The sequence below is a fragment of the Cyprinus carpio genome, chromosome A13 (assembly GCF_018340385.1).
Source record: "Cyprinus carpio isolate SPL01 chromosome A13, ASM1834038v1, whole genome shotgun sequence".
NCBI lineage: Eukaryota > Metazoa > Chordata > Actinopteri > Cypriniformes > Cyprinidae > Cyprinus > Cyprinus carpio.
The window spans coordinates 17,909,280-17,936,963 of record NC_056584.1 but is presented as its reverse complement, the minus strand read 5'-3'; the positions used below and the strand labels follow the sequence as shown (position 1 = coordinate 17,936,963).

At 35.4% G+C, this 27,684-nt stretch overlaps 2 protein-coding genes across 8 annotated transcripts in view; one reads left to right on the top strand and one right to left on the bottom strand.

The window, feature by feature from the left end:
* The window catches only part of LOC109084935 (mitogen-activated protein kinase 8A-like), an 11,107-nt gene extending 8,179 nt beyond the window's left edge, over nt 1-2,928 (top strand). For 2 of the 5 annotated variants that reach the window (XM_042769131.1, XM_042769130.1), the window contains exons 11-12: nt 432-509; nt 645-2,928. In XM_042769131.1, coding sequence (XP_042625065.1) covers nt 432-509; nt 645-790 — 224 coding nt within the window. In that variant the 3' untranslated portion in view covers nt 791-2,928. Of the gene's footprint in view, nt 1-431; nt 510-639 lie in introns of all 5 variants that reach the window. The other 3 variants (XM_042769132.1, XM_042769134.1, XM_042769133.1) reach the window with 3 other exon arrangements.
* LOC109084934 (rho GTPase-activating protein 22-like) lies at nt 1,860-27,684 on the bottom strand. 3 transcript variants are annotated; one of them, XM_042769128.1, is made up of 10 exons: nt 27,222-27,684; nt 21,647-21,846; nt 19,703-19,790; nt 10,477-10,605; nt 8,620-8,827; nt 8,039-8,171; nt 7,125-7,198; nt 6,878-6,999; nt 5,867-6,746; nt 1,860-4,780 (listed from the first exon to the last, which is right to left on the bottom strand). In XM_042769128.1, exons 1-10 carry the CDS (start codon nt 27,244-27,246, stop codon nt 4,558-4,560), a joined length of 2,082 nt encoding a protein of 693 aa, XP_042625062.1. In that variant the 5' UTR covers nt 27,247-27,684; the 3' UTR covers nt 1,860-4,557. The 3 variants fall into 3 exon arrangements, with proteins under 3 accessions (XP_042625062.1, XP_042625061.1, XP_018955124.1); XM_042769127.1 differs by lacking the exon at nt 27,222-27,684 and adding an exon at nt 25,695-25,933; XM_019099579.2 differs by lacking the exons at nt 19,703-19,790; nt 21,647-21,846; nt 27,222-27,684 and adding an exon at nt 15,098-15,543.

Here is a 27,684-nt window from a genome sequence, read left to right as displayed (position 1 = left end):
TTTTCAGCTGCATGACAGTAGCTCAGCTGTTTTCAATACAGTCTTGCTATGATGCTACAAGTTCCTAAAAGTGTTGCCAATTTTGGAGAAAAACAAAACAATTGACATTCATTTCAATTCCTTTTTTTTTTCTTCCAAGTATGTAATTACATGCTGGTGTTCATCACCATGATTTCAAGTTATTATATTTTTCCCCCTAGTTTTTATGCATCTATTTAATTTAATTAAAGCCAATTGAAATCCCTATATTTTTTTGTGCTAAATAGATACATTTCTAAAGCCATATTCCATTAAATGGCTTCATTGTATTTAAATAAAAATTGTGTAGTGTAGTCTAATAAGCAAATAAACTTGAATTGACTACTTCAAAATAAATGACTTTCTCTCGCATTGTATTTTAATTATTCTTTCTTTGTTTTCTTTGTCTTCAGAGCTGATCTATAAAGAAGTTCTGGATTGGGAAGAACGGATGAAAAACGGTGCCATTCGAGGTCAGCCTTCTCCTCTAGGTTAGTTAGACGAGTTTCTCTTAGTCTAATGCAGATTGTGTTGATTATTTTTTATTTTAATGTATTTTCCATTTGCGTATAGCCACACATCATGTGCGGGTGATCTAACTGGCTGTTGTGTTTCACATAGCACAGGTGCAGCAGTGATCAACGGCTCACCCCAGCCCTCCTCCTCTTCCTCCATCAATGATGTCTCCTCCATGTCCACAGAGCCCACCGTGGCCTCAGACACAGACAGCAGCCTTGAGGCCTCCGCAGGACCCCTGAGCTGCTGCAGATGACTATCACCTTCCCCTGGAGTTTCTCTGTGTGTGGCATGGTATCAGATTTAGGCCAGTCTAATACTTCATTTCGGGTCAGGTGTGGCTTTTTTGAGTTCCGCTCTAGATGCTGTAAATGACTACACAGTTTTATCTTTTTAGCAGCAGCCCTAATAGGCTCAGCCAATGATAGTGAACTCCTTAACAAATCTCTTCTTTTATAAGCTACGTTTAGGGTAATTTGTCAAGTTGTCGTAGAGTGATTTTGGAAGGTAATCTGTAAAGATTGAATTGTGAATATATTTTCTCAAATAATTTTTTTCCTGGTCAATGTATAATTTTCTTGGTCACTTGGGATATGAAAATCTTTAGAAACAAGTCCATATTAGTATTTTTAAATGGATATAACAATATTGCACAAATTAATATCAGCATAGTTATTTAAGTTCATTTTGGCATAACCTGCCTGAGGTGGCTTTTTCTGGGTCATATTTTCCGTCATTGAGCGCAGCGTATTTTATTTAAATTTTGTACAGTTTCATTTAGATATAACAACTTACAACATCAAAAAAATATATTTTTTATGTACATTGATTTATTTTACCAGGATGTTCTTTTTTTCATGAATAGTTTTGCTGCTGGTTTAATTTCCTGGTTGAATGTGAAATGTGACGTGCTTGTGCGTATGTCTCTGGTGTTCTAGTTTTTGTTCTAGTCCTAGTTACCTAGGATTTCAGCACCTTTTTTATTTTTTTATAATTAAAAAATTGTTTTACCTCTTCAAAATCTGCATATAGAACAAGCATTGCGCTTCATTATTGTATCATTGCATTTTGCATTTTTTTCTCTAATGTTTTTTCCAACCCTTAATGAGGTTTGGTTTCGTGACATATGAGTCCGAAATTTCATGAGCTGGTAGAACAAATGTTAATAATTTACAATCATTTTATTATTATTATTTGGAACACCAATAGAGTCTACACTGGTTCATTTTTAGCATATTCCATTAGAGTTTTAAGCTACTTATTTATTTTTATACAACAGTGAATGAACCAGATTTGAAAATGATTTATGTCTAGATCGGTTTTCCTTTTTTTTTTTTTCATCATTTTGGAAGGTCTTTATTGGCATGTGATGTCCTGTAAATGAATGGGTGCTTTGTAACTTGTGTCATTAAATACTGTGGAGCGCCGCACATTATTTGATAAAACGTTTAAGAAATAATCAGGGAAGTGGGTTTCTTTTACATTTGCTTCTGAATGTGAAGGTGATAGAGAATGGCAAATCGGCCTAAAGTTGAGGAGTTTAAAGAGGGAATCTGAATGTTGTTGACATGGGGTTCAGCCCATTGGATATATTTACCTGTGCACAGGGTAAAAAACTCAATATTTTGCTATTACTTTATATTATTGCTGTTTTGTTTTAAGTGCTCTTAACAGTGGCAATGATATTAAACCCTACATACTTGCCTGGGAAGCCTGAGTCTGCTGTACCTGCAAAGAGCAAAAGCTTCTCAACATGTGATATGTTCTGGACATGAAACACAAAGCCGTTTGAAGGTCGAGTCTGAACTACCTCACACTGATACCATACTGCTCACATTTTAATAGTATTATTGTAACCTTTATTTCATTTTATTTATTTATTCGGAAAAAATAGGAGTGTTCAACTGTCTGTATAGTTTGAATCTATGAGAAAGTACTGTATGTATGTGTATACAATTCAGCGAGTATCTTTGTTTATTCTAATCTAGACTGTTTTTTTGTTTTCTTCAGCTTATGTGCAGTAACTCAAAGCTGAACAATGAACCATGTTATTTCAGACTCGACATCTATATGAAAATGTTTGGAAGGTTTCTGTCCATGTTTTGCTGTTTCGAGAAAAAGAAATGAGAATATTAAAAAAGAAGTGGAAAAGTTTCTCATCCCCAATCTCAACGATGGGCGGTATCTTGCATGTCCTGCTTAGCATTTGATTTTAAGTCCAGAACACTGTACAAGAACTATAAGATCATGGTGCTGGGTTTATTAGACTGCACAAGCTGATGCAGTTGTTTTATATTAGGGTTAGCAGATTACCATCTCATTAGAATGCACTGAAATTCAATTGTGTTACCATTATAGCAACTGGAAAAATGAAAATAAACAATTGGAAAATGAGTTTGCTTGTTTGTGTGTGTGTTTTTTTAACCCATCATTGTTCCTTCTCAAAGAAGTTATTTTTAGTTTCTCTTTCTTGGCCATGAACACCTTTGGAAATGGTTGCTGATTTCTACATATATTACCAAAGACTTTGAAGGGTTAGTTCACCCAAAAATGAAAATTGTCAATTGCTCAAATGTATACTTCTCGAAGCTTTGAAGTTTTGGTAGAATGGACTTTTTTAATGGAAGTACAGAAATATCTCAGGTTTCCTTAAAAAAAAAAAAAAATGTTTTGATGATGATCAAATACAAGTGTAATTAATGACAGCATTTGGATTTTTGGGTGAATTTTTTTTTTTTTTAATTTTCAAAATGTTTGACACTGTTATCAGTAAGTATATGATTCAGTATTTATATCACTCATTATCTACCTTCAGACTTTCCTTGATGCATTACAACAATTTATTATGAAGACTAGTCAGTCTTCATTTGAAATCAAACACCCATTTTTTGAAGACCTCTGCTTTGGCACTTTCTGCATTCAGGAATCAATTAACAGAAAAAATGACCACACAAACATACAGCATGTGCATACTTAAAAAAAAAAATACTTTAACACATTCAAGTATATGTCAGCCTTAGTTCCATCATCTATTTTATATAAAGACACTCACTTATTGAGTGTTTTGAAAAACACCACCTGAGGAAGCTTAAATAAATACTAGCCTTGGCAATCTTGCAGCTGAAATAATATTACAATATAGTTGAGATTTTAACAGTTGTACAATTGGACAGTTGTACAGTGTGTATGACAAGTTGTACATTAAGACAGTTGTACAGTTTGGATGGTGTTACCTCACCTAATCCAAAAAAAAAAAAAAGGTATTTTATTCTAGTGCAATTTACTTACAATAAAGGGATTTGCTGAAAAGAATTTGTGTCTGTGAGGTCTGATGGCAAGTCTGGAAGTGTGAGGCACAGTGTGACGAGATGCAGCTTGTATTTAAATTATGTAGACTTTGACTGAAAAAGGATTGTGTGATCATTTTACCAAAACCTCAAGAGACAGTTCAGCAGGACATCTTTCACACCATGCATTAACAGGAAATGCCATTAAAATGATCTGCCTTTGTGAGACAGTCTGGTCAGAAATGTCATGCTTTGGTATTATCTGTGCAGGTTAGGTTATGCAAGTGATGAATGCTAATGGAAACTGAATGGCAACTCAAAGGAATAGTTCACCTGAAAATTTAAATATTATTATTATTTACAAAGAAAAAGTGGCAAGTTTGACATTAAGAACAAGATTTACATTTTGGTATGTTCTTCACACAAAATGTGCACTACTTATTAAGATTTTTCAAAAACTATCCTTTTGTTCTCTGCAGAAAAACAGCATATTGGTTTGGAACGATATGAGGGTGAGTAAATAACCACTGAATTCGTATTTTTGTGTGAACTATCCCTTTGAAATGTAAGACTGAAGATCAGAGAGAAAAGTATAACTGCTACACATGATCAAGTCGCTGTAACAAAATCACCTCTGAATACTCATGATGCATGAGCAGAGAGGTTTTTCGAAATTCTATCTACAACACACACATAGTCTCTCATTGTTAAATCAGGAGGCCTGTAAGAGGGCCAGTCAAATATCGCTTGTCCTTGTTCCCAACGTAAGATCTCCCAAAGTGGAGAAGAACTCCTCCATCTCGTTCTGAAGCAAGCGGTTGCGGGTCTCTGCGTCCTCACGGGCCCGCTCAGAGTTGCAGAGTTTAATTTCCAACATGCGATACTTTTTCTTCTCCTGGTCCAACTCCTCCTCTAGTCTCTCCATTTGGTTACGCATAGTGACACATGATTCCTCTAGCTTAGAAAAATCAATTATGATAATTAGATTTTAACATTAATGCCAAGTACTCTATGTGATACTGTAGGAAATACAAAAAAACTCCATAAAAAATAAAAATGGTGTTATTTACAAATAGCAGGTGTTCTTCTCCCAAAATATTAACACACTATATATATATATATATATATATATATATATATATATATATATAATATATATATATATATATATATATATATATATATTATATATATATATATTATTTTTTTTTTTTTTTTTACAAATAAAATCAAATATCAAATACGAATGCAAAAATAATACATGTTGTCAAGCAGGTTTCTCAAACACTCTGTTGTTATATTGGCAGAGACAGAATGTGCACAGTCTTTACTCTTTTTCATGGGAAATCAACCAACAAAATGGCTTTCTCATGTCTGCATATTAAAATTATAATAGGTGTAAGTATTTTATTAGTCACCATAATCCGCTTGTTAAGTCGAAATGTAAGGAATACTGTTTCCAGGTCCAAGTCTCTACTTGCTTCAGATGTTTATGAGCGCTTTTTTTTTTTTTTTTTGCATCACACATTTAAGCTCAGCTTTTTCATAAACTCAGTGTATACAACAGTCTCCAGGCTCACAATTAATATTGATTTATAAAAGATGAATCCCTCACTGGCCAACTGAGAATTCACTGTGAAGATAAAGGTTAGGATCATGATTTTTCAGTACTACTAGCACACAAGTGTATATTAGCACCATTTGTAGCTTGCTTTTGGCATCCGTTTGGAACCAGAAGCAGTAATATGTGGTCAAACTAATATCGAAATTGACAATTACTTATTTTTTTATTATTATTATTATTTTAAAAATTAAGTTCCATCATGCATTTCTTCTTGTTCAAGAAGCAGTTTCACTCATATGTCACAAAAGGAAATAAATGACAATTGCAACTTTTGTTTCATTCCTACTTTAACACTGAACACTTAACATTACTGGAATAATTAGAAAGTGTTAAGCTTAATTTAATGTTTCAAGTAAACTTTACCTTACGAAGTCTAAAGACAAAATACATTTAATCAATGTGCTGTGGATTTCAAACATACCTTCGTATTTGTGATTCGTAGTTGACCTTCTGTTTCTTTAACTCATCTTTCAGCTCTGTTACCAGGCTGTTAAGTGTTGTCTTGCTAATGTCGGTATCTCCTGTGACGTTCACCGCATCTTCTCCACTTCCATTCTCACTGCAGCCTGCACTGCTCACACACATTTCCAGTGCTTCACTGCTCTTAGTGACCTCCGAATTCCTGTCCCCACTTTGCCCTTGGACAGACCCTCCTACTGACCAATCCACCTTTCCAGAGGGGTCACTATCCACAGAGTCGTCAACTAAGATCTCACAGGAGGACGTGGACCAGGGCGTGCTTGCAACGCTGGGTACGCTGAGACTCGATAAGGTCACGTTGTCGTAAGTAGATAGACGGTGTGACAGGACTGAATCCTTGCCCATGCGCTCTCCTGATGATGTACGCCGGTGGCTGCGCAGAGAGGAAAGCCCGTTCATTAACCAGTTGCCTGTACTGGGCAAGGTGGACACATCCAGAGACGAGCCCCCTATTTTTGCAGGTTGAGAGCGTACCCCTCCGCTCTTGAAGGAGTATTTCCAAGAGGGGAGGGATTTAGCCTGTTTGCTCGGGCTGACTGTCACCCCAACTTTTCCCTGAGGTGTCATTTTGGCAGTGGTAGGGGCACCTGTATTCATATCTAAAGACGTGGCACTGCCACACACACTCTCTGCCACTTTGGACGTCTGGCTCAGCGATGAGCAGTTCAGCATTTCCTCACTGGAGATCCACTCTGCCATGCCACGCTGACCCTGAAGACAACTTCTGGTTTGCTCAGAAAATGCATCTCCCTCAATCCCGGCATACAGACGCTCATGTTCACTGATCAACACTGTCATCAGGTGCTGAACCTGGGAGGTTCCTGAAAAAAAAAAAAAAAAAAAAAAAAAAAAAAAAAAAAAAAAAAAAAAAAAAAATCAAATTGGCAATACAAGTTATTTAAACTTGAATTATATTAAACTGATAAATATTACTATGGCAAGACTTACTTACCTTCCATCATTGAAACAGGGTCCTCTACTTTAGGCCGAAGGATATTTGGTCCAAAAACTGTTGCAAGGTTCTGAACACTCATCTTGTTCTCATTCGAATGTGATTGCACCTCATCTAAGAATCTACATGAAAACATACAGTGAATACAACAGACATCCATTCATCATTTATTTAAATAAGTAAAGGAATCGTTTCAACAACATCGCCATGTACAAGAAAACTGATAGAATGCTATATATTCACTTACTTGCAAATGTACTTTAACAAGTTATAATTAGCCTGAGGAAGAGTGTTCACCTGGTTCACAAGCTCACTGAGACCCTTTAAGAGACACATGGGAATAAGATCCATTACAAATCCAGGAAACAAGATTTTTGGTAAGGAAAAAATGCCACGCAGAGAGCTTTTCAAAACCATCTTTGTGAAAAAGAAGTGAGTTTAATAGCACTGAATGTGCCCTTGTAGTGTACTAAATATCTTAAAAGTATATTTTTTAAAAACTAAGATAATATTTGATTACTGAAACAAAAGGCCAATGAAGTGTAGTATATAAAAGAGGAGTACCCTTCGTAATAACATCAAATAGTTTTACTTTACTTATGAAATTGATGTTTTAATCTATAATCTTTTGTCATGCTTTAAAGTAAAACACTTATATTGATCTGTTGACTAAGTACTGTAAAGTACTTGATTAAAATTTTAACTGCACTGTGTTTTTTAATATTACATTGAAAGCTAAATTATTTTAAAGTAAAGTATATTTTTGTTTACTATAAATGCTTGTCAGAATATTCATTAGTGCACTTTAAACATATTTCAAAGACAAAGGAAATTATGAAACTACATGTGTAAAGATGTACTTAAGTACACTTAAGTGGTTCAAAAAAGCACTTTCAAGATCAATTAATTGCATTTAAAATAATTTTGCAACATAATACAATAATGTTATACTGTAAATAACATGCAATTAAGTGTGTGAAAACATTACATTCAGTACACAATATACTTATAAGTATACTCTTTAAAAGTATATTATTTTCATAATAAATACTCCTAAACTACTTTAAATATATGCTAAAGTGTATCTCTTTTTGGCAAGGTCAATCTTTTTTTTTTTTTTTTACTTCATCTCATTGAAATACTGATGTATAGCAGACTCACCACTTCTTCATCTTTTAGCAGAAGCTGTGCACAGGTTAGAAAGTCCTCATATTTGTTAAAGGGGATCACAGGCTCGGGCAGCTCCCTGAGGTAGAGCTTCAGGAGGGACGCCACTGTGTGAACGTCAGTGTTACTGCAAGAGGTCACACACAGGTCAGAATACTTCAGTTTAGTTTTCGTGACTAGAAAATTATGGTAAACTGTTCCAGCACCCTTACAATCCAGCCGAGACATACAGCAGAAACTACAAACTGGTGGACCGAAGCAAACATCTAAAACATCATCTTAAAACATCTTATTGCTCTGTCTCAGACTGAAATCCACAGTCTAAATGGTTTCTAATAATCAGTTAACTGGACCTTCCAAAGAAAGCTACTTGTCTGCATTTGACTTCTGCTACAGCTTGTGTGCTACTCTAACTGATAATTTAAACTTGGAAATATTTTCTGCAAATATTATTGGCTTTTATAAATTTATTAGTAAATTGCTTGTGCTATTCTTCATTTGTAAGTCACTTCGAATAAAAGCGTCTTCTAAATGATTAAATGCAAATGTAAAAGGATGTTTCAAACTTGTCTTACCTGTCAAACAGAGGCTTATCCCCACAGTCAAAAGCATCCTGGAGTTCTTTGACCAGGTTGGCCTGTCCTGGCATCCTAAAGAGACCTTCCTCTTTCAGACCCTGCTCCCGTATGAAATCCACACACTGCTCCACCAGCAGAGGGGCCAGTCGGGGGCCAAACTTTCTCTCAGACTGTACTGTGTCCTCCAGGTGCTGGCCAAAGATACCTACAATAATACAAGCACCAGAGAAACATGTAAAAACAGTGATAATGTATAAAACACATTTGTAAACCTGCCAAGATATTATTAAAATGTTAGAAATCAAAATATGTTAAACAAAATTCAATTAAATCTCCAAAACTGACTGTGTCAAAGAATATACAGTGTCCTATCCTACCTTGCAATACATTGGTTCTGCCTTGTATACTACAGTCTTCAGCAAACACACACAAGCCACGATGAGCAAACAGACAAGACAGAGCTTTAACTTCAGGCGTGAGGCACATGACAGATCCCTGCTGGTATGGGCAGCAGTCCACTTCAGGCACAAGTGAACAGTGATGCATGAGAATGTGAGTGAGTGAGTGCACACCTGTTTATGCCCTCTTTCATTGTAATGGGGGAATGAAAATGTGGGATGAGCACAAGTGATTACGCAGAGAAGTATCATATTGCTTAACCCATCAATGCCCAGGTTTACCCCAGCGATGTCTTGATTAGAATTATTTACACAACGATTTAAATACTCTGACTATTTAGGATTATTTAAATAGACAACTGTAGTGATTGCAACGTTCCACAAGTGCTGATATACAGTCCAGCAGCACTGGGACCACTGTTGACACTCTGCCTTATTGTATGTTGCAGACCAATTATATTTTAGGATTATGTATATAATATTATAGCATGAATTAGCATATTAATTATATGGAGTTTTTAAAAGCATTTTTATTTTGTGCTTTTATCATTTTTTATTATAATTTTTTCATATTAAAATTTTAGTTTAAATTTTTTTTTTTCAGTTTTAGTCATTTCAGTACTTCAGCTATTTTGTTTCAGTTAGTTGCAAAAGCAACATTTCATAAGCTATTTTAACGTTAAGTTAATGTTTTTGACCTAAGGTATATTTTATTTAATTTCAGATTTATTTCAGTTAACAAAAACTATTTTCTAACAGTTTTAATTTTAGTATTAGTTAACAAACACAGACAGTAGGTGGCGGCAAGTATCTTTATGAGTGAGTCACTGAATGATTCAATCAACTGATTCGTTCAAAACACTGATTCATTCAGAAACGAATCACCACGTACAGTGCTGAGAATCGCAACGGCCATTTCTTTAAAGTTTTGTTTGGAAACAAGTTCTTTAACGAGCAAAAATAGACAAAGTAACGGTATAAAATGTAAGCTACTTAATATTACCTTATTTTTAATGAACTGTCACAAATTTTGCCATCGGTCTGAATTTCAAAGTATCAGAAATAACTTCATTCTTTCTGGGACACAACAATCTTTCTGTGCCGATGTGAATATTTAATATCATTAAAATTATATTAAAATGTTTGCCGTAATTCCAGACACCCCAAAATAATCTATGTTATTAAATACATGTAACACAATACCTAAAGGTTCAGACACTGTCATTCAGACACTGCTAGTGCTGTTGTTATTTTAGTGTGCCTGTACATCAGCCATGCAGCATTATATAAGCTGTGTGCCAGATTTAGATCATTCACTCTACCCAAACAAGGTCAGAAAACCAGACATATACTTGCTAGTTTAGTTTTATTTTATTTTTTCTTGACTGTGTTGCCTCATAAGATAGAATGCTGCCTTGGGTCTTATTTGTGTGTGAGGTCCAGGTAAATAAGCTACCTCCTCCAAAGGGAGCCCAGATGACACGTCTAATGGCTTTGACCCAATCCTCCATGTCATTCTGGGAGTTTGCCATGAGCAGGAAAGCCTCATGGCTGAGAGCCGATCTGTCCTTCTCTCCTGTACAGCCTGTGGAGACACACACACACACACAAAAATACATATAAGTCATTTGATTGGCGCTGATAGCATTCAGCCTGTCAGAGCCCCCTGACACTTGAAACGACAGACAAATACCAAAAAAATAAATATTTACTGTATATTATTTTACATCATTGTAAATGCTTCTACTGTATTTATTAGAACACTTGAAAACACATTTCATAATTATTTATTGGAAATCATTAAAAGCACATAATGCATGTACATGTACATGCTAATGCTGTGGGATAATATAAATCATGATTTCTGGTCTTTGAACTATGTATCATGGTTTTCATAAAAATATTAAGCAGCATGACTGTTTTCAACATTGAGCAGCAAATCATTATATTAGAATGATTTCTGAAGGACGTGATCAAATAAATCCTGCCTTGGTGAGCATAAGACACTTCTTTCAAAAAACAAAATAATCTTACCAACCCTTAACTTTTGAATGGGACAAGATATATAAGGAGAAATCAATAGACATTAGAATATCTGTATTATACAATACTGTTTTATCTCAATTTATTATATCATCTGCACATAGTATGATTGTCTTTACAATACTTTATAGTTAATTTACCACTAGATGGCACCAAAGCCATGGGGACAAAACAGTGATTTCTCTTTATGACATCATCCTACATACCAGATATTAACCATAGCAGCACAGGAGAAACGTGATATTTTGTTCTTAAAGGAAGGACATCAGATTAACTGAAATGTGCCATGACAATCTGAGAAGCCATCTTTTGAACTTAATTTTGAACTGATTTTTTTCAGTCATTCTGTTATTCAAATGACCTAGAGTTGAAGAGTTCATCTTCAGTTGATTTGCTTTTGGGTGGTTTTCACAAGCACTGCATGCCGTGTTAAATTCCTAGCATTATGGAACTGTGACTTCTTTTCATTTCCTTCCACAAACAGCCCTCCCTCTTCTTCTTCCAAAAATATCCTCAGCATAAATTCTGTTCAACCTAGTTTTTGTTGATGGATGGTTTCATTATCTGTCTGTGCCTGGCTGCAGAATGAACAGAGTATTGTCAGGTAGCTTGTGGCTGCGTCAGACAACACACATAGAATTCCCTGACTAACACCTGACTGTCTCTGTCTGCATGTCTGAAAGACAGTGGGAGTGGGTGATGCATTGCCTCTGTGCTTGTGCCCTTGGCAGATGCAGTTCCACAAGCCTGACTTAGTAGAGAATTGAGTGTGACCTTTCAGAAGACACAACCTGTTGATTCTATAATGGACTGACCTTTATTTCTATTTAGAAATGGGTCTTTTGACCTTGATTAAGGGGTATGCGATAACACGATTTTTGTACATGGACGATTAAAATGTCTCCACGATCTGCTTTTGAAGAAATATCGTAGTATGGTGTTACAGCACACATTCTAACAGTTGCAGTTCTGGTGCTTCTGTCTGAATATACTGTACAACGAAACATACTGCCCATTCACATCACATCAAATGATAACTCAGCGGTAGAGTTACACTCACGGGACACTGCACTCGCAATCACAAAAGTACATTATTTGCATAGGGCGTGCACACTAAAAAGCCTGCCAAACAGCACCTGATGACTGGACTAAGTTATATTTTGCATCTGATTGTGCTATTACTGTCGAAAACACACAATGTTTATATATAATCACAGTTAGTTATGTCTAAAGTGAAAATAAACAGTTGCGAGAAAAACGGATGCGTGCAGCTTTTAAAACTTGCCTCCACTTGTCATTACAATTCTGTAATCATTTACTCACTTACATGTCGTTTATTAATTTCTTTATTGTGCTGAAAACAAAAGAAGATATTTTGAAGAATGTGGGAAACCAAACTTGTCCCCATTGACTTTGATAGTAAAAAAAATTAAAAAATACTACGGAAGTCACTGGGGACCAGCAACTGTTTGCTTACCCACATTCTTCAAAAATAACTTATGTTCAACAGAAGAAAGAAACACGTTCAGGTTTAAAACAACTTGAGAGTGAGTAAATGATAACAGAGTTTTCATTTTTGGGTGAGCTATTCCTTAATGGTAATAAAACAACAAAACAGAGAAAAATCTTGGCTGCACTGCTTGCAAACTTGCAAAATAGTAAAAAAAAAAAAAAAAAAATCATGATAAAATCGTGATTTTTCTGAAAAACAGTGTGATGATATTTTTGCCATACCCACGCATATTTTGAATGTAGATTGTTTTTGCACATTTGCTTACTACACTACAACAGACAGAGAAAGGTTTAACTCTCATTTTGTGTTCTGTTCATTTTGACCCAGAGAGGATTTTCTTTTTCCCGAAGATGCTAGTATGTTATCACATTGGACTAAAACTGACTGCTCATATGTGCACTAGTAGACTGAACATTTGTTCTGGTGTTGCAGGTACATCAGCCCTCAGATTTTGGTTCTTCTTGGACCCTTAAAGCACCATTTGACACATTTTCATTCTGTACTAATGCAAGGCCAAATTCAAGGTCAGGAATAATCACTCTGCCGTACATTCACAACATACTCTAATAGCTGGTAATTTTGAATTCCCAGGATTTTAGATGTCCTTGCCGCCTTATCTGTTACCCAAAGCTAGGCTAAACTGCTCAACATTCTCCTAGCGTGCATTTCCCAAACAATGATTTTACTATGACATTCAGCATATTTCCACGGGAAAGTCATGGATATGGACTATTTATAAAATGAAGGACTGAACAGTGATGTGCATGTTTAGCATTCTGCTGGTGGTAAGAACTAAACAATGTCATGCCTTGCAGCCCACTCTTTAATACATGATGCATTGTTCAAGATAAAACATGTACTTGGGAATTTCATCTCTTGGGGAGTCTTTGCCACGGAGTGAGCTGAATTTTCTTCACTAATATCCCATTAGTTAAAGGAGTCCTATCATCATTTTTTTTTAAAGAATTTCCACTTACAATATATGTCTTCGGTAATAATTTTGTTTTAGTTGTCTTTGAGCACTAAAATGCATTGTTTTGTTAAATCTTTGTTACAAAGATTTCACACCTTGAATGAAATCACACTATAAGAGCTCAGTCAGCAGCTTTTACTGTAGGTGGCTGCCGCATGTCTTCCTCTCTCATGTATCAGGGCAAAATGGGAGGCAGCGCAAAGCCCAAGGCACAGTGTGCGGTTTGGCCAGCAGTAGACTGGGAGGATATCCAGCACGACAGGCCTGAGGCTTTCAGATGAAGATCTTTATTTTAAATCCAGCATTTTGCAGACACACTTGCCTTTCGAGGTGAAAGTCTGCATTTTAACTTGATGAGAAATCTGACAGCAGGATAAAGTTCAGCAAAACCTTATATCAACAAACATCATTCAGTTTTTTTTTTTTTGCTCAACAGTTAATGTTTATTCAAATAATTATGAAGCTTTACATAGTTTCATTTACTGTATATAATATTGGTGTATAATAACATCTGTCTGATGACTGTCTCTCTCTCTATATATATCTAATAAAAAAAAATCTAGCAACAACAAAATCACAACAACCCAGAAACCACATAGAAATGCCCTAGTAACTGCTTAGAAACCATTCAAAAGCACGTAACTCACATCCCTTTAACACTGTATCTTATTTAACATCTCATATATTCAAACTACACAAGACCTTGAAACTCTTTAAAACTTCAGACAAGAACTTGTCACAAGCATTTTAAGTCTTTTTTCTAGTTGTATTGTGCTGCCTGAAGTGCTTTGCAGAAACACAAAGTCTGAATCTAGAACATTATTAATGTTATTAAGTAAATATAAGTATGTAATGTTATGTGTTAATTACAAATTATTTTGATTGCCCCAGTATTTCTGTAAAATCTTTGCAAAGTTTGTAAAGTTCTTTGTTAGTCATGTTTTTGGTTTAACAAAGCAAGTCTGTACCCCCTTGAAACTGCTCAAGTAGACCATAAGGAATAGTGGTTGTCCTGGTTGGGATCTGTTATATGAGATCATGACATCTGTAAATGCAAATCAGTATAACAGAATATCACAAAGAAACAGCCATATTGTTACCATCACATTAATTTAGGAACTTCATACGAAATGTGAATCGAAATGAGCAAGGAAAGGGTTAAAGTGTCAGTTTCAGATCAGAGAGCAGACAAACACCTTTCAGCATAGTTCAGGCAAAGCCATATTTTTAAGAATAGTTCAGGCAAAATTACAGGCCCTCACATTCATGCAAGACTACCTCACCAGCAGCAGCTCCACTCCTCACAGCCTGTTCCAAAAATACACGGCTCACAGAGCCACAGCTTCCTGGTTCTTTTTCATGCATTTGACATGCCAGATGTTACAGTCCTTACAACCCACAGCTGCATCCAACATAGATGATTTAAAAAACAAAACTCCCATCGCCCCTAAATTCCTGCTATAAATGTCACACTGTACTTTCACCACGGTAAATCTCACCTATCGATCCATACAAGTTGTCATCTTTATGAGGAAAGTGTATCCTTACCCTTAGCGTGAACAGATCGGTGCTCCTGCAGCTTGCGGCAACCGAGACCCATACTGGCACACGGGCGCCAAAGAGGGCAGCGCTAGAGCTGTGCCATGTTAGTTACATCTCTGGCCCTCCTGGAAGGTGAATACGCAACATAGGTGTGTGCCAGTGGTGTGGGATTGAGGAAGAGAAAACATAGAGAAAAGAGAGGAGAAAAGGTGTGCATGGGAAAGAGAAAAGTAGAGGGAATGGAAAAGAAAAAAGAGTGAAAGAGAGAGCGCAAAGAACCCCACAGTACCATCACCACCAGAAACCCGAAAAACAAGTCCTCCGTCTGCTTCATTCATTCATTAAAAAAAAAAAACGAGTTGTTGTGTTCTCTTTTTTTTTCTATATTTTTCTTCCCCGCCTCCCTGGTCTGTCAGACTCGCCCTCGCTCACCCTCATGAGCAGAGCCACCACAGTGCTCATCTTTGCCAAACACTGCAACCCCCCCCCATCCCCCCCCTAACACAAACAGACCCAGCTAATCAATCTGTGTGTGTGTGTGTGTGTGTGTGTGTGTGTGTGTGTGTGTGTGTGTGTGTGTGTGTGTGTGTGTGTGTCTGTGTGTCTGTGTGCTTGGGGGTTGAAGTGACTTCTCTTGGGGGGGCAGTTTAAAATGTCTGCAATCCTGATGCAGAAATCTCTGCATGTTGCCTGGATCTTTTCCCCTATTAAATCTAACAGCTTATTAATTAAAACTTCCCCTCTTTGAAGACGTTTCGGAAACCACAAGGGGCTTTGTGTGTTACACAGATGCTTTTATTGCACATTGCCAGAAGGCTTTAGATCAGAGCTTGTAATGTACCAAACTGCAATCTTCACAGACAGAGCATGATGCTTCTGTCAGCTGTAAGAACATGCTCAGATCAGACCTCCCTACTCCAGTCTGCATTCGTGCTTTTGTGTCGAGAGCAAGCGTAAATAGAGCCATTGTTTGAGTGACTGATATAAAAAGACCAGGTCTAATGGAAAGCGGGTTTAGTTTGGTTTACTTAGCAAACACCATTATATGGAGAAGCTCACGGTGTCCACCGTTCAAAAAGATTATAAAGGGTGACAATAATAATGTGATGGTGTAAAAAATGAAGTACGGAATGTAAAAGAAATACATAAATGGAGGTCACTGCTGAATCTCAAAAACTAATGCATGCTTCATTCTCAGCAGAAGTTGCTAAGACTTGCCTTTTGTTTAGCCTATTTTTAAGAGCTATTCTTTCTCTAACTCCTAAGAAGTGTGCAAAGACTATCAGAGATGAGGGACTTAGCCTTTATTTACTTTTAATCTTAAATTCAATGATCTGGGATGCAAGACCACCAAGACACATCAGAGTTTTTTGTGTCCACTCTACATTCAAAATAATCAATGACTAATCAATTTAATTTTTACACAAAAAGTTGTAATTACAGAGCATGAAATAGTCTGTTTCACTGAAGTATATGAACTCACATAATCCATTGTGAATACCTTGTGAAAATACAGTAAAATCAGTAATATAGGTCACACTTTAGTTTGGGGACCAAATTCTCACTATTAACTAACTACTGACTATAACTTTTGCCCCAATAAACTCCTAATTTGCTGCCTATTAATAGTTAGTAAGGTAATTGTTAAATTTAGGCATGGGGCAGTATTAAGGGATCTAAAATATGGTCATGCAGAATAAAGCATTAGTATGTGCTTTATACTAAGCAGCCAGCATGCTAGTGATATGCTATCTAAAGTATTACCGTAATATTTTGAAATATTATGACTTATTAATTCAAAATAACTGTTGTCTATTTTATTATATTCTAAAATTTTATTTATTCCTGTGATGGCAAAGCTGTATTTTCAGCAGCCATTATTCTAGTCTTCAGTGACACATGGTCCTTCAGAAATCATTCTGATTCTGATTTCTACTTTAGTTAATGTTAATGTTAAAAACAGTTGTACTGTTTAATATGTTTGTAAAAACTGGTACATTTTTTTCAGTATTGTATGATGAACACAAAGTTCAAATGAACAGCGTTTATGTAAAATATAAATATTTGTAACATTAAATATTTTACTTTCGCTTTTGATCAACTGAATGCACCATTGCTAAATATTAAGCAAATATTACACCCTTTTTAAAAAACTGTAGTGTCTTAAAACTTTTGAATGGTGGTGGTAACAATGATTTATTCTTTTTTTTCCCCTTCCATTCCATCATGTACTTGTTCATGCTTAGATTTTGCTTAAGCATGAAATTAATGTATTAAAGTCAATTAAAGTATTAAAGTCTCAGGAAAGAATACAGACACCTCAGTCCTGAATGCCAAGTGAAGCCACGTGTTGGTGTAGGTCAGGGGTGTCCAAAGTCCAGCCCGCGGGCCAAATGCAGCCATGGATGAATTTCAAACAGCCCGCAGCTTGTCTATTAAAATATATATATAAGTGGCAGCAAAGCATAATTTACAAATAATGTCGTTTCACAATGTCAACACTAGGTGACAGCACAAAATTTTAGGCCAGATGTAACAATTTGATATATATATATATATATATATATATATATATATATATATAATATAATATATATATATATATATATATATATATATATATATATATCTGTGTGTGTGTGTGTGTGTGTCTGTCCATATCATCGAATCTAAACCCCTTTAAAAATAAAATTAAAAAATTGGATACCCCTGGGGTATGTTGAACTTTTACACTCAGGTTTGACTGCTGTAGCAACAGCTTGTGATATTTACTTGTTGTAAATGAAAGAATTCAATCATCAGTCATTTTACGACAAAGACGGGAGAGTGTCTAAGCGTTGCTAGGCACCTAAATAAAATACCCTAGTAAAAAGACAACAGCATTTCACTATAACATCACCAAAGCTATATAAACTTGACCACACTGGATGAGTTTCATAATGCAAAAAGATTTTTAGGATGGGAATAAAAAAAAAAAACTCATCATAATTAGCATCAAAATCTAACATCACATGTATGTCTCTAGTGGACAGTTACAGCAGGGCATGAGATAAATGGAGATAAAAAGTCCAGCTGTCATTCTTAAAAATACTTAAGAGTGATTGAGATTTTCTAATATTTGACGGCTAATGATTGCTCTCATCAGTTTCAACACAAGCAACTGTGTCACTAAATGCATCCTGAAGGTCTCATTAAGCATGTGTCATTGCCATGGACCACACAGGCAAATGCCTATAAGTTTCACCCATTTAGTCTTTATTTTAAATCAAGGACCTCCTACATCAGCTCATGTTGGCCTGACACTCCATACTGAATTCAAGGTCAACTAAGGTCACGTCCTTTGCTTATGAGATACTGGGTCAGGCTGTGCAGAATGATGTGATATGTGGAGGTTCCCAGAGAACATGTAAACAATAAAGGCTTCAGCAGAATTTGTTCCACGGGAACATACTGCTGAATCTGTAGCATGACCCATGTGACACACCGAGGTGGATTGTTTGCTTTGAATTAGAAATTCAGGCTAATCGTATATTATTCCTGATATGTGACACTCCGGTCGATAATGTATGCCAAACTAATTAAACGACAACTAAATAGATAAACCAGATGAATGACTCAACAATAACCTTACCTTGTGGTTAATTATAAAGATAAAGATTATGACCTCACACAGTGGGTCCACACAGCAGGATCGACTAGTGGAGACCACTGGTGAAATTTAGGTAACACTTTACAAAAAAGTCCTATTTGTTAACATAATTATTAACTAATATTAATGAACAATGAGTAATACATTTGTTACAGTATTTACTAATCTTTGTTATCATTAGTTGGTAAGAATGCATTTGTTTATTGTTAATTCATGTTAGCTAAGGTCCATTCAATAATATTAACAACTTTTGTAATGTAGATAAGTAATGTTAATAAATGGAACTCTTATTGTGCAGTGTTACCAAAAAAAATTATTTTTTCATAATATACTAGAAAATGTATTAATGTATTAAATTACATTACATTACATTACAAGGATAACTTGTGTCAAAAGTTGAAATGACAGAATATTGTGTACGTTGCACTTTTGCCTAATGAAAGCAGCACTCAGGCTGCAATGTCATACATTATGTTGTAGAAATAGTCTGAAATATTTACTTTTTACTTTATCATTTATTTCCTTTTTTGTGTCAAACATTTTTCAATAGATTTTTTTTATTTATTTTTTTAAAGAAAACAAATCAGATTTTCAGTTTGGTCTCAGACTTTTGTACCTCACTAGGTGGTCAGCATTTTGCACATGAATGGAGTTTAGTCTTCACAAATGTCCTTCGCATATCCTCAGAGGACACCTAATGCCCTCTAGTGATTAACTCTGGTAATGAGGAAGCAGTATTTCATCAGGAACAATATGCAAGCTCCCACTCAGAGCCTGCAAACACAGTGCCTTGTTTGTTTTCTTGCTTTGCCATTGTATGCCTCCTTGAGTGACGAGTAGGACGAAGAGTATAAGTAAGTATAAAATATAACATGCAAAGCTTATACCGTGATGGCACAAACCATTAAACGCTTAATTAAATCAGACCACAGAAGATTCAGGTAAATTTAATTATCTCCTACCTGGAACTATTTCAAAAAGATGCCGCCCAGGTTCATCAGGATTGGCTGTCAGCTCGTTGACTTGACTACCCTGCAATGGGATACATCCCTGGAGGGAAAAAGAAAGAAAAGATTGCTTTAAACAGTGAATAGGTCTCTCTTTTGTGTGTGTTTTACATCATTTTAAGGTTTTTTATCTATTAAAACATTAAACAACTGAACAATTTCTCTTCAGGGATAACTGGAGTGTGTTCCATATGTTGTAATTTGATAATTGATTTGTGGTGCTAATACGCACCTACAGGGGCTCACCTTCAGGGCAGATAAGGCAGTGTGGGATTATAGTTCTCAGTTGTGTGCATGGCCCAATTTTACGCTGTAATCAGCAATGCTGAGTCATGCATAATTAGACCCAACCACAGTCAAATCATAAATTATGTACCAGCCTCCTTTGGCTCATCCTCCATTCTTCGCTGCCCCAGCATTAACATAGCGATGCAAGTTCTCATTGCTCAACTAAGATTCCTCTCCACCATTCAGCTGCAGTTAAATGAAATTTACGTGGGTATGCATTGATAAGGGTAAATGCTTATAGGGTTACCCACTCAGATGCAAGCTGGGCACATTTCTGCTGCAGAGATTGAATTAAGCTGGGATGGAGATGGGGTGGGGGTGGGGGTGGAGAAAGAGAGCAGGAGCATTACAGTGAGTTTACAGGCTCCGGAGGAGAATAATACCAGTTAAAGGATGGATGAGCCAGAGTCATGGTATACGCTGAGGAAAGTCATGCTGCATTAGGGGTCACAGGCCAGCTACTCGGTATCCGCTAAATCCTTTGACTTACACTACAGCCAAGCAGGAGGACATGCTGTTTCCAAATTAGTTTGTCAGGCTAACAGCATGCTGATGTCATCCTGGTGTAATGGAGACAGTAAGGAGGATACAGCTGTGTTCCTAAAGCTTCACTGACAGGGGAGAATGAATCGCTAGCATATATGTGATTTATATATAATCATATATATATATATATATATATATATCACCTAGGCTGAATTTATTGTATAAAAAATACAGTAATAATTATGAAATATTTTGAACAATATAAAATTATTGTTTTCTGTTTTATAATAATTCCAAATGTAATTTATTCCTATTAATTTATTCCATTTGTTCCATTAATATATTCCATTAATACACTCTTCAGTGTCCCATTAACCCTATGAGAAATCATTCTAATATGCTGATTTGTTGCTCACAAAACATTGACAATGCTTTTGCTGCTTAATGTTTTTCTGGAAACTGTAATACATTTTTTCAGGATTCTTTGATGAATAGAAAGTTCAAAAGAACAGCATTTATTTTAAATAGAAACCTTTTGTGACATTATAAATGAGTTTAGTGTCACTTTTTATCAGTTTAATGCATCCTTGATGAATAAAAGTACTAATTTCTTTAAAAAAAAAAAAAGGTAGTTGTTATGGTAATGGTTGTTGAGAGGTAGTGTACATGTTTATAACAAATGAACATATAGTGGCCCACAATTTCAGATATCTAATGCAATGACATTCATAACTGCCTGAATGAATGCAGTTAAGTCTCTCTCACTGATTCAGGTCGAGTCCAATAACCTGTAGATGGTGTGTATTGTGGTTTGAGGCGTTGAACTTTAAAACAGTGAAGTCATTTGTTATCTCACAATCAATGTTTAAATCGGTAAGATAGATAACATATAGATTTTTTTAGAAGTTGAGTTATTGATCAGATATGAAATAAAAGGTCAAGGTCTCTTATTTTTTAAACCTATTTTTGCATCATTAACTGACACATTGTTTAGACAACAGGGTCAGATTTTATTTTGATGAATGTTGTTGAAAGACAGCGTTATATTTCAGATAAATAATATAATAATAAAATAATATGCCTTTTATTTTTATTCTCAGGTTGTCTGTCCTCTTCCAACCGTACCTGTGGTTTAGTTTCCTCCTCATCTTTGTAGAAATAGAGGTGGTCAGTTCGAAGCACGAACCAGCGCAGCTGCCAGTTCTTCATGATGTTGCGCTGTTTCTTAAGCCAGCCTGCTTTCAATGCCCTGTCTTGGAGACTGGGGGACGATGGCCTGCTGGAGCCGCGGGAGAGCTCTCCCATGACCATGCTCTTAGACCTAGCTAAGAAAGTAAACACAAACACATACATTCAAACCTGTTAGGTTAGATTTCATGTCACATTTACAGTAGATTCTCATTCTGCTCGTCTAAATCAGGTGAATTAGCCTCCACTAGTCTGGACAAGTATATACACAGAACGCACATAAAAACGCATAGATGCATTTGGCAATGCAAGAAATTTGCCCACCACAGCTGAAGACATGATGTATCATGCATGCCTTGTGACCGGTTTCTCAGTTATGCAAAAGCCTTTTTTTTTTTGGCTTATTCATGAATTAAAATTCCCCTTGTGTTGACCAAATACAACCACAAACCACAGCAAAGCAGATGAGATTGGGCAGCTGTTTTTGAGAGGCTTGTCCAGAGTCACAAGCAGCCGCTTTATGCTCGTGGGCCGGAAGGGGAAGAAAAATCAATCCTTGCTTTCCTGTGTGCTGAGAGCAGCAGGATAGCAGTAAACATGAGAGTGCACTCCCAAGCTTTCTTCTTACAGCCATGTTTAGGATCACTCTGGATATTTTTTTAGCCTTTATCGGAGTGGCCTACAGTTGCTGGGACATTCCCACTATGCTGTTTTTCATGTGCTGAGAATATGTCTTAATTTACTGGATAAAATATTAAAATTATATATATATATATATATATATATATATATATATATATATATATATATATATATAAAACTTAATTAAGTGAACACAATATGAATTTTAAATTAATTACTTTCATTTTAATGCCAATTTAATGCAATTTTATTGCTAATAATAATTATTGCAATTATATTTTATTTATATTCTAATATATACTATAATATAATATATTAAGAAAAAAATCTACATTATTTTGTCCTTTCTTCAGATGTCATTAGTTTTTTAAATTGCTGATTTTTTTTTTTTTAATTTATTGGAAATATTATTATAATATAACGATAATCAAATTTCCAATATCAGTTTCTATCCTGTTAGATTTTTTAACATCTCTGTAACAAACACAATCCAGTTCCTCAGTGACATCATCCTCCAGGATATATCATATCATTTTTGGTGGACAAACATCAACACAAACATTAGTATTAACAATTGGTTTCATAATTATTATTATTATTATTATTATTTGGTATTATTTGGTTTGTGTCACTGTCAGCCCTGTTTTATAAAATTACATACACACACACACACACATTATATATATATATATATATAAATTGTTACAAATATAAAACAAGTATTTAAAATATATATTTAAATATATAAAATTACTGTATATTATACAGTAAAGTTATAATTAAAAATATATAATTATAGTTCCTTAAATTATAACACAAGTATATTCTTTCTTTCTATGTTACAGAGTTGAAAAGGTACTGCATTACAGCAATGAACCGACCGCTCCTCAGTCTGAAGGGCTGCAAACGCTGCCACTCTGATTAAATGACTGTAAGTAATGGAAGCCTCATCAGTGTTGATGTACACCTCACAGCCTCATGGAGACAGAAAGAGTGAGAGAGCACAAATGGGAGGGAAGAGGGTGGGAGAAAAGCCCCTAAAATGATCTAGCCCTTTGAACAGCAGTCTCAAGGGACACACAGAATGGTGTTTCTCCTTATTACCCACAAACCTATAGTGGCCAACTCTCAATAACACACAGGTTGCCGACCATCAGAGCATTCAGCATCAGAATTTTCCTCCATTTGTCTGATTTTCTGCTCTTGTGACATGTTCAGTCTAAAAATACTGGAAGTCTGACCAGGCCCATGCATATTTCATTTAGACTCATTTTTGGAATGACAATTTTTTATGTGTCTGCTCCTTAAATATTCTTTCCGGGCTCTGGTACTAAATATGAAGACTTGTTAAAATCATTAACAATTAATATGAACAATTAATCTCTGCCTGAAATGATCATCCTTCTTAAAATAGTCCCGTAATAAAGAATTTTGTACTAGACATGTTTTATGAGGACACCTTGAGTATGGCATGAGGAACAGAATAATAATGAATCTTGTGTAGCTCCTAGTTGGTTTGGATTATTTCTTAGTTCCACTAAGTGCTTGAATCCAGCTCTATTATAACCATCTTGCAGATTACAGTAAGCATTAAAATAAATATATGCAAAATGCAAGTAAATAAATAGATCCATCATGACTTCATTTTTCCACTGGTAATACGTCTAAAAACATCTAATGTTAACATTTAATGTAACAGTAAAGGAACATGTAAATAAATCAAATTAGACAGATTTAAATATATAAAAATTACGCTACCCGTCATACATCATGATAACAAATTACACAAATGTACAGCACAAAACTAACAAAAAGGCAATTATCAGTCCACCTAATATTCTGACACTTAGAACTGCAAATGAAACCTGGCAGTGTCTTTGACTTTGCTTTGAATCTGCTGTGCTGGAACCCAATACCATCATCAAAAGTGACACAATCCATATGCTAGATGATAAATGCAGAGCCCAGCAGACAGACAGTGGGCTTCAAATGCTCCTGTTTGCTTTATGTTGCACAGCAGGGCAGAAATCAATTCCCAAATAGCATCTTGCTGCTGAAGCAGACAAGCCTATTCTCCAGGAGAAATAATCAGGAAAAAACATTATGTTATTATCAATTCAACTTTAAAAATGATATTGCACCTGTTTTGTAATTGGAACTGATTGATGGCAGCATTGTACAATAAGGTTCAATCCATTACCATTAGTTAATGCATTAGGTATCATAAACTAACAATGAAGTATATTTATTAGTACATCATTTATTAATGTAAGTAAACATCAATTTACAAATATACTATTGTCCATTCATAGTGCTATGGTAATTTATACAGCTGTTAAAAATGTGTTAGTATATGTGGAAATTAACACTGACGTCATTGGAAATTAACATTAAGTATTGATAAATGCTGCAAAATTATTCTTCATTGTTAGTTCATGATACCTTAAGCATTACCTAAAGTGAACTCATTAAAACTTATTGTACAGTACTATCTGATCAACAATTTTATAAGATACTGTATGTACATTTAATTGACATTATATGACATGTACAGTAGGCTACAGGCTATTGCCAGCATGCTTTTACTCATGTAGGTGAAACAGTTTGACGTTCAGCTGTTATGATTTATTACACCTGCAAATCCCTTGATTCTAAGTGTTGGAACTACAATTCATCATAGACCAAGAATAGAATGTTAGTAGAGTTCATGGACAGAAAAATGGTATTGGATTATAATGATTACACTTATTCTTGATTTTTTCTCCGTCATGTACTGTACACTCTTGAAAATAAAGGTTCTTTATTGGCAATGATGGTTCCAAGAGGAACCTTTAACATCATGGAACCTTACCGTTCCACAAAAGGTTAATTATAGTAAAATAAAATAAAATAAAATAAAAAACATTCTTGTTATTAAGATGCTCTTTACACTAAGAAAAAATGGATCTTTAACAACTGTTCTTTGGGGAACCCAACAATCTTTCTTATAGCATTGCTGCAAACACCACCTTTATTTTTAAGATTGTATATAAAAAAAAACCCCCACTATGAAACATCATCATCAGCATCTGTCAGGATCCGAATCATGACTTCCTGGTTAAGGAGCGGGACACAAAGCCAAAGACCACTTACACTCATTAACCACTAATCAAGCTGAAAGATGTTACTAAGCAACCGCATCTATTAGATCACTGCCATAGCCCTAAACAGCCCATCACTGAGCAGTGAGATCAGCGGACTAGCGGAGCTGGAGCCGGTACTTGGTGCAGCTAATGCAGCCAGAAGAGAATGGGTACACAGGACACTGATGCTGAGAAACAGCAGTGGGAATTAAAGGTCTTACCTCTCCTGGACTGTCTAATCTTGGGACTTAGCATGGTGTTCATAGCTGAGCAACACTGTCCCCTATCCACATGTTGGGATCCGTACTCTCCTCTCCTCCTGAGCCTCGCCCTGTTGCACTTCTTCCGCCTGCTCTGGACAGCATCTGTCTACCTCCCTCCCTTCCTCACTCTCTCTTTCCCCCGTTTCATGTCCCACTACCCCACTGCACTGAGCGGCACGCTTCCCGGGCCCCTCCCACCCTCATCATGCAGAGGCAGTTGGAGGAGAGAGACCTCTTGCACACGCTCAGATCCACCCTTACCCATAATGCATTTTTTATCCCACACCACCCAAATTAATTCCACTTTGGACCAGCCATTAAAGGCCTGGATGATTACACTCAGTAGTTCAGTGAAGCAGAAACAGAAGGGCTTCTGCCATTTGTCCCCCTTCGCTTTCCCTCCTAATTGGTTCTTTAGTATGGTGACTGTATCTGCATGTGCTTGTGTGTACTATTTTATGTACTTCTCTATTCCTCTCCTTCACTCTATGTTTTGCCTTTTCAACGTCTAGCTTTTTTGCATTTCAAATCACTTCCAAAAACAAAACAAAACAAACAAAAAAAAAAGCTGCTAATGGGTTAGTTTGGCCAAAAATGTGAATTACTCATTTACTTTTTTTTTTTTTGGTGGACCACAAGAAGAGTTTTTAGTATTATTATTATCATTGAAGAATTTTCTGATATTTTCCATATAACAAGCTCCAAAAAAGACCAAAAACAACCAAAAAGTATAAAAAAGTAGTCTACTTGTATATAATTTGTGTGCTATTTATAGAATTTTCAGAATAAAATGAAATAAAATAGGAATATACTGTACTGCAAAATTCATTTAGCTATTTTTATCGTGATTTTGTAGTTTTTGTAGGCGACAGACATGGTCATTATGTCATTTATGAAAAGAGCTGTATATAATTCTAAAGATAGAAATATAATAGAAAAACAACAGCATGGGCGTGAAGAAACATGAGCGTGAGTAAATAGCATATTTTTCTTTTTAGGTAAACTAATCCTTTGAATTTTTATTCATCCTTCATTTTGCTTTAACTGTCTTATTAGGATCTAGTAGTTGCTTTGATAATGAATTTATTTAAAAAATGCTTTCCTAAAACAACACTTTTCACAGCCTCCATGTTACACATAGTAGCCTACATTTCACAACAACTGCAACAGTAATAATGCTCTGATTGCAAAACTACATGGTGACTGTATGTCAGAAGATCTGAGATTTCATTAAAAAAGTTTATGCTGAAAGGTTTACAGTGACAGCTACTATATAGACAAAGCTTCTAATTACTTATTAACAATGAGGCATTCCAAAAATCATGAACAATATACAACATACTGTACACAATCATAGGTCATATGTTATGAATTTATAAAGATTTTGCCATTCATACTTCATCATACACATCAAGTTGTTGCAATCAAATTACCATAAAGAACACTTTCAGTCAAATAAGATGATTAAAAAACTCACTTACTTACCTAAAAATCTCCATCGTCTCTCCATCGCAGTAAACACTCTGAGTTGTACATTAGGGCTTACAATTTAGCATATTCACGTATGGCATTTGAAAATTAACCGCCTCAAATATCTGTATAAGTAAAAAGAGAACTAGTTATTCCAGCCAGAGACTCCCACTTAATATCTTAAGAAACTGAGGGGAGGAGAATGATTTGCTAAGAATTTATCACATTTAATAAAACCACATCTTAAAGAAAAATGTTTCAAATCATCAAAAAAATAACAAGAGTGGTTCTCAGAACAAAATTTGTCCTTCTAATACAAACACTATGAGATCAGAATTTTTACATTCACTATAGATTAATAAAATTCTAGCTACAAATATATGCTTAACTGCATAATAAAGGGGAAATTTCCAAAAGCTGAGAGGTGTAAAATCACAAGGTTGGTAGACTGATGGAGACATCTAAGGAAATGACGAAT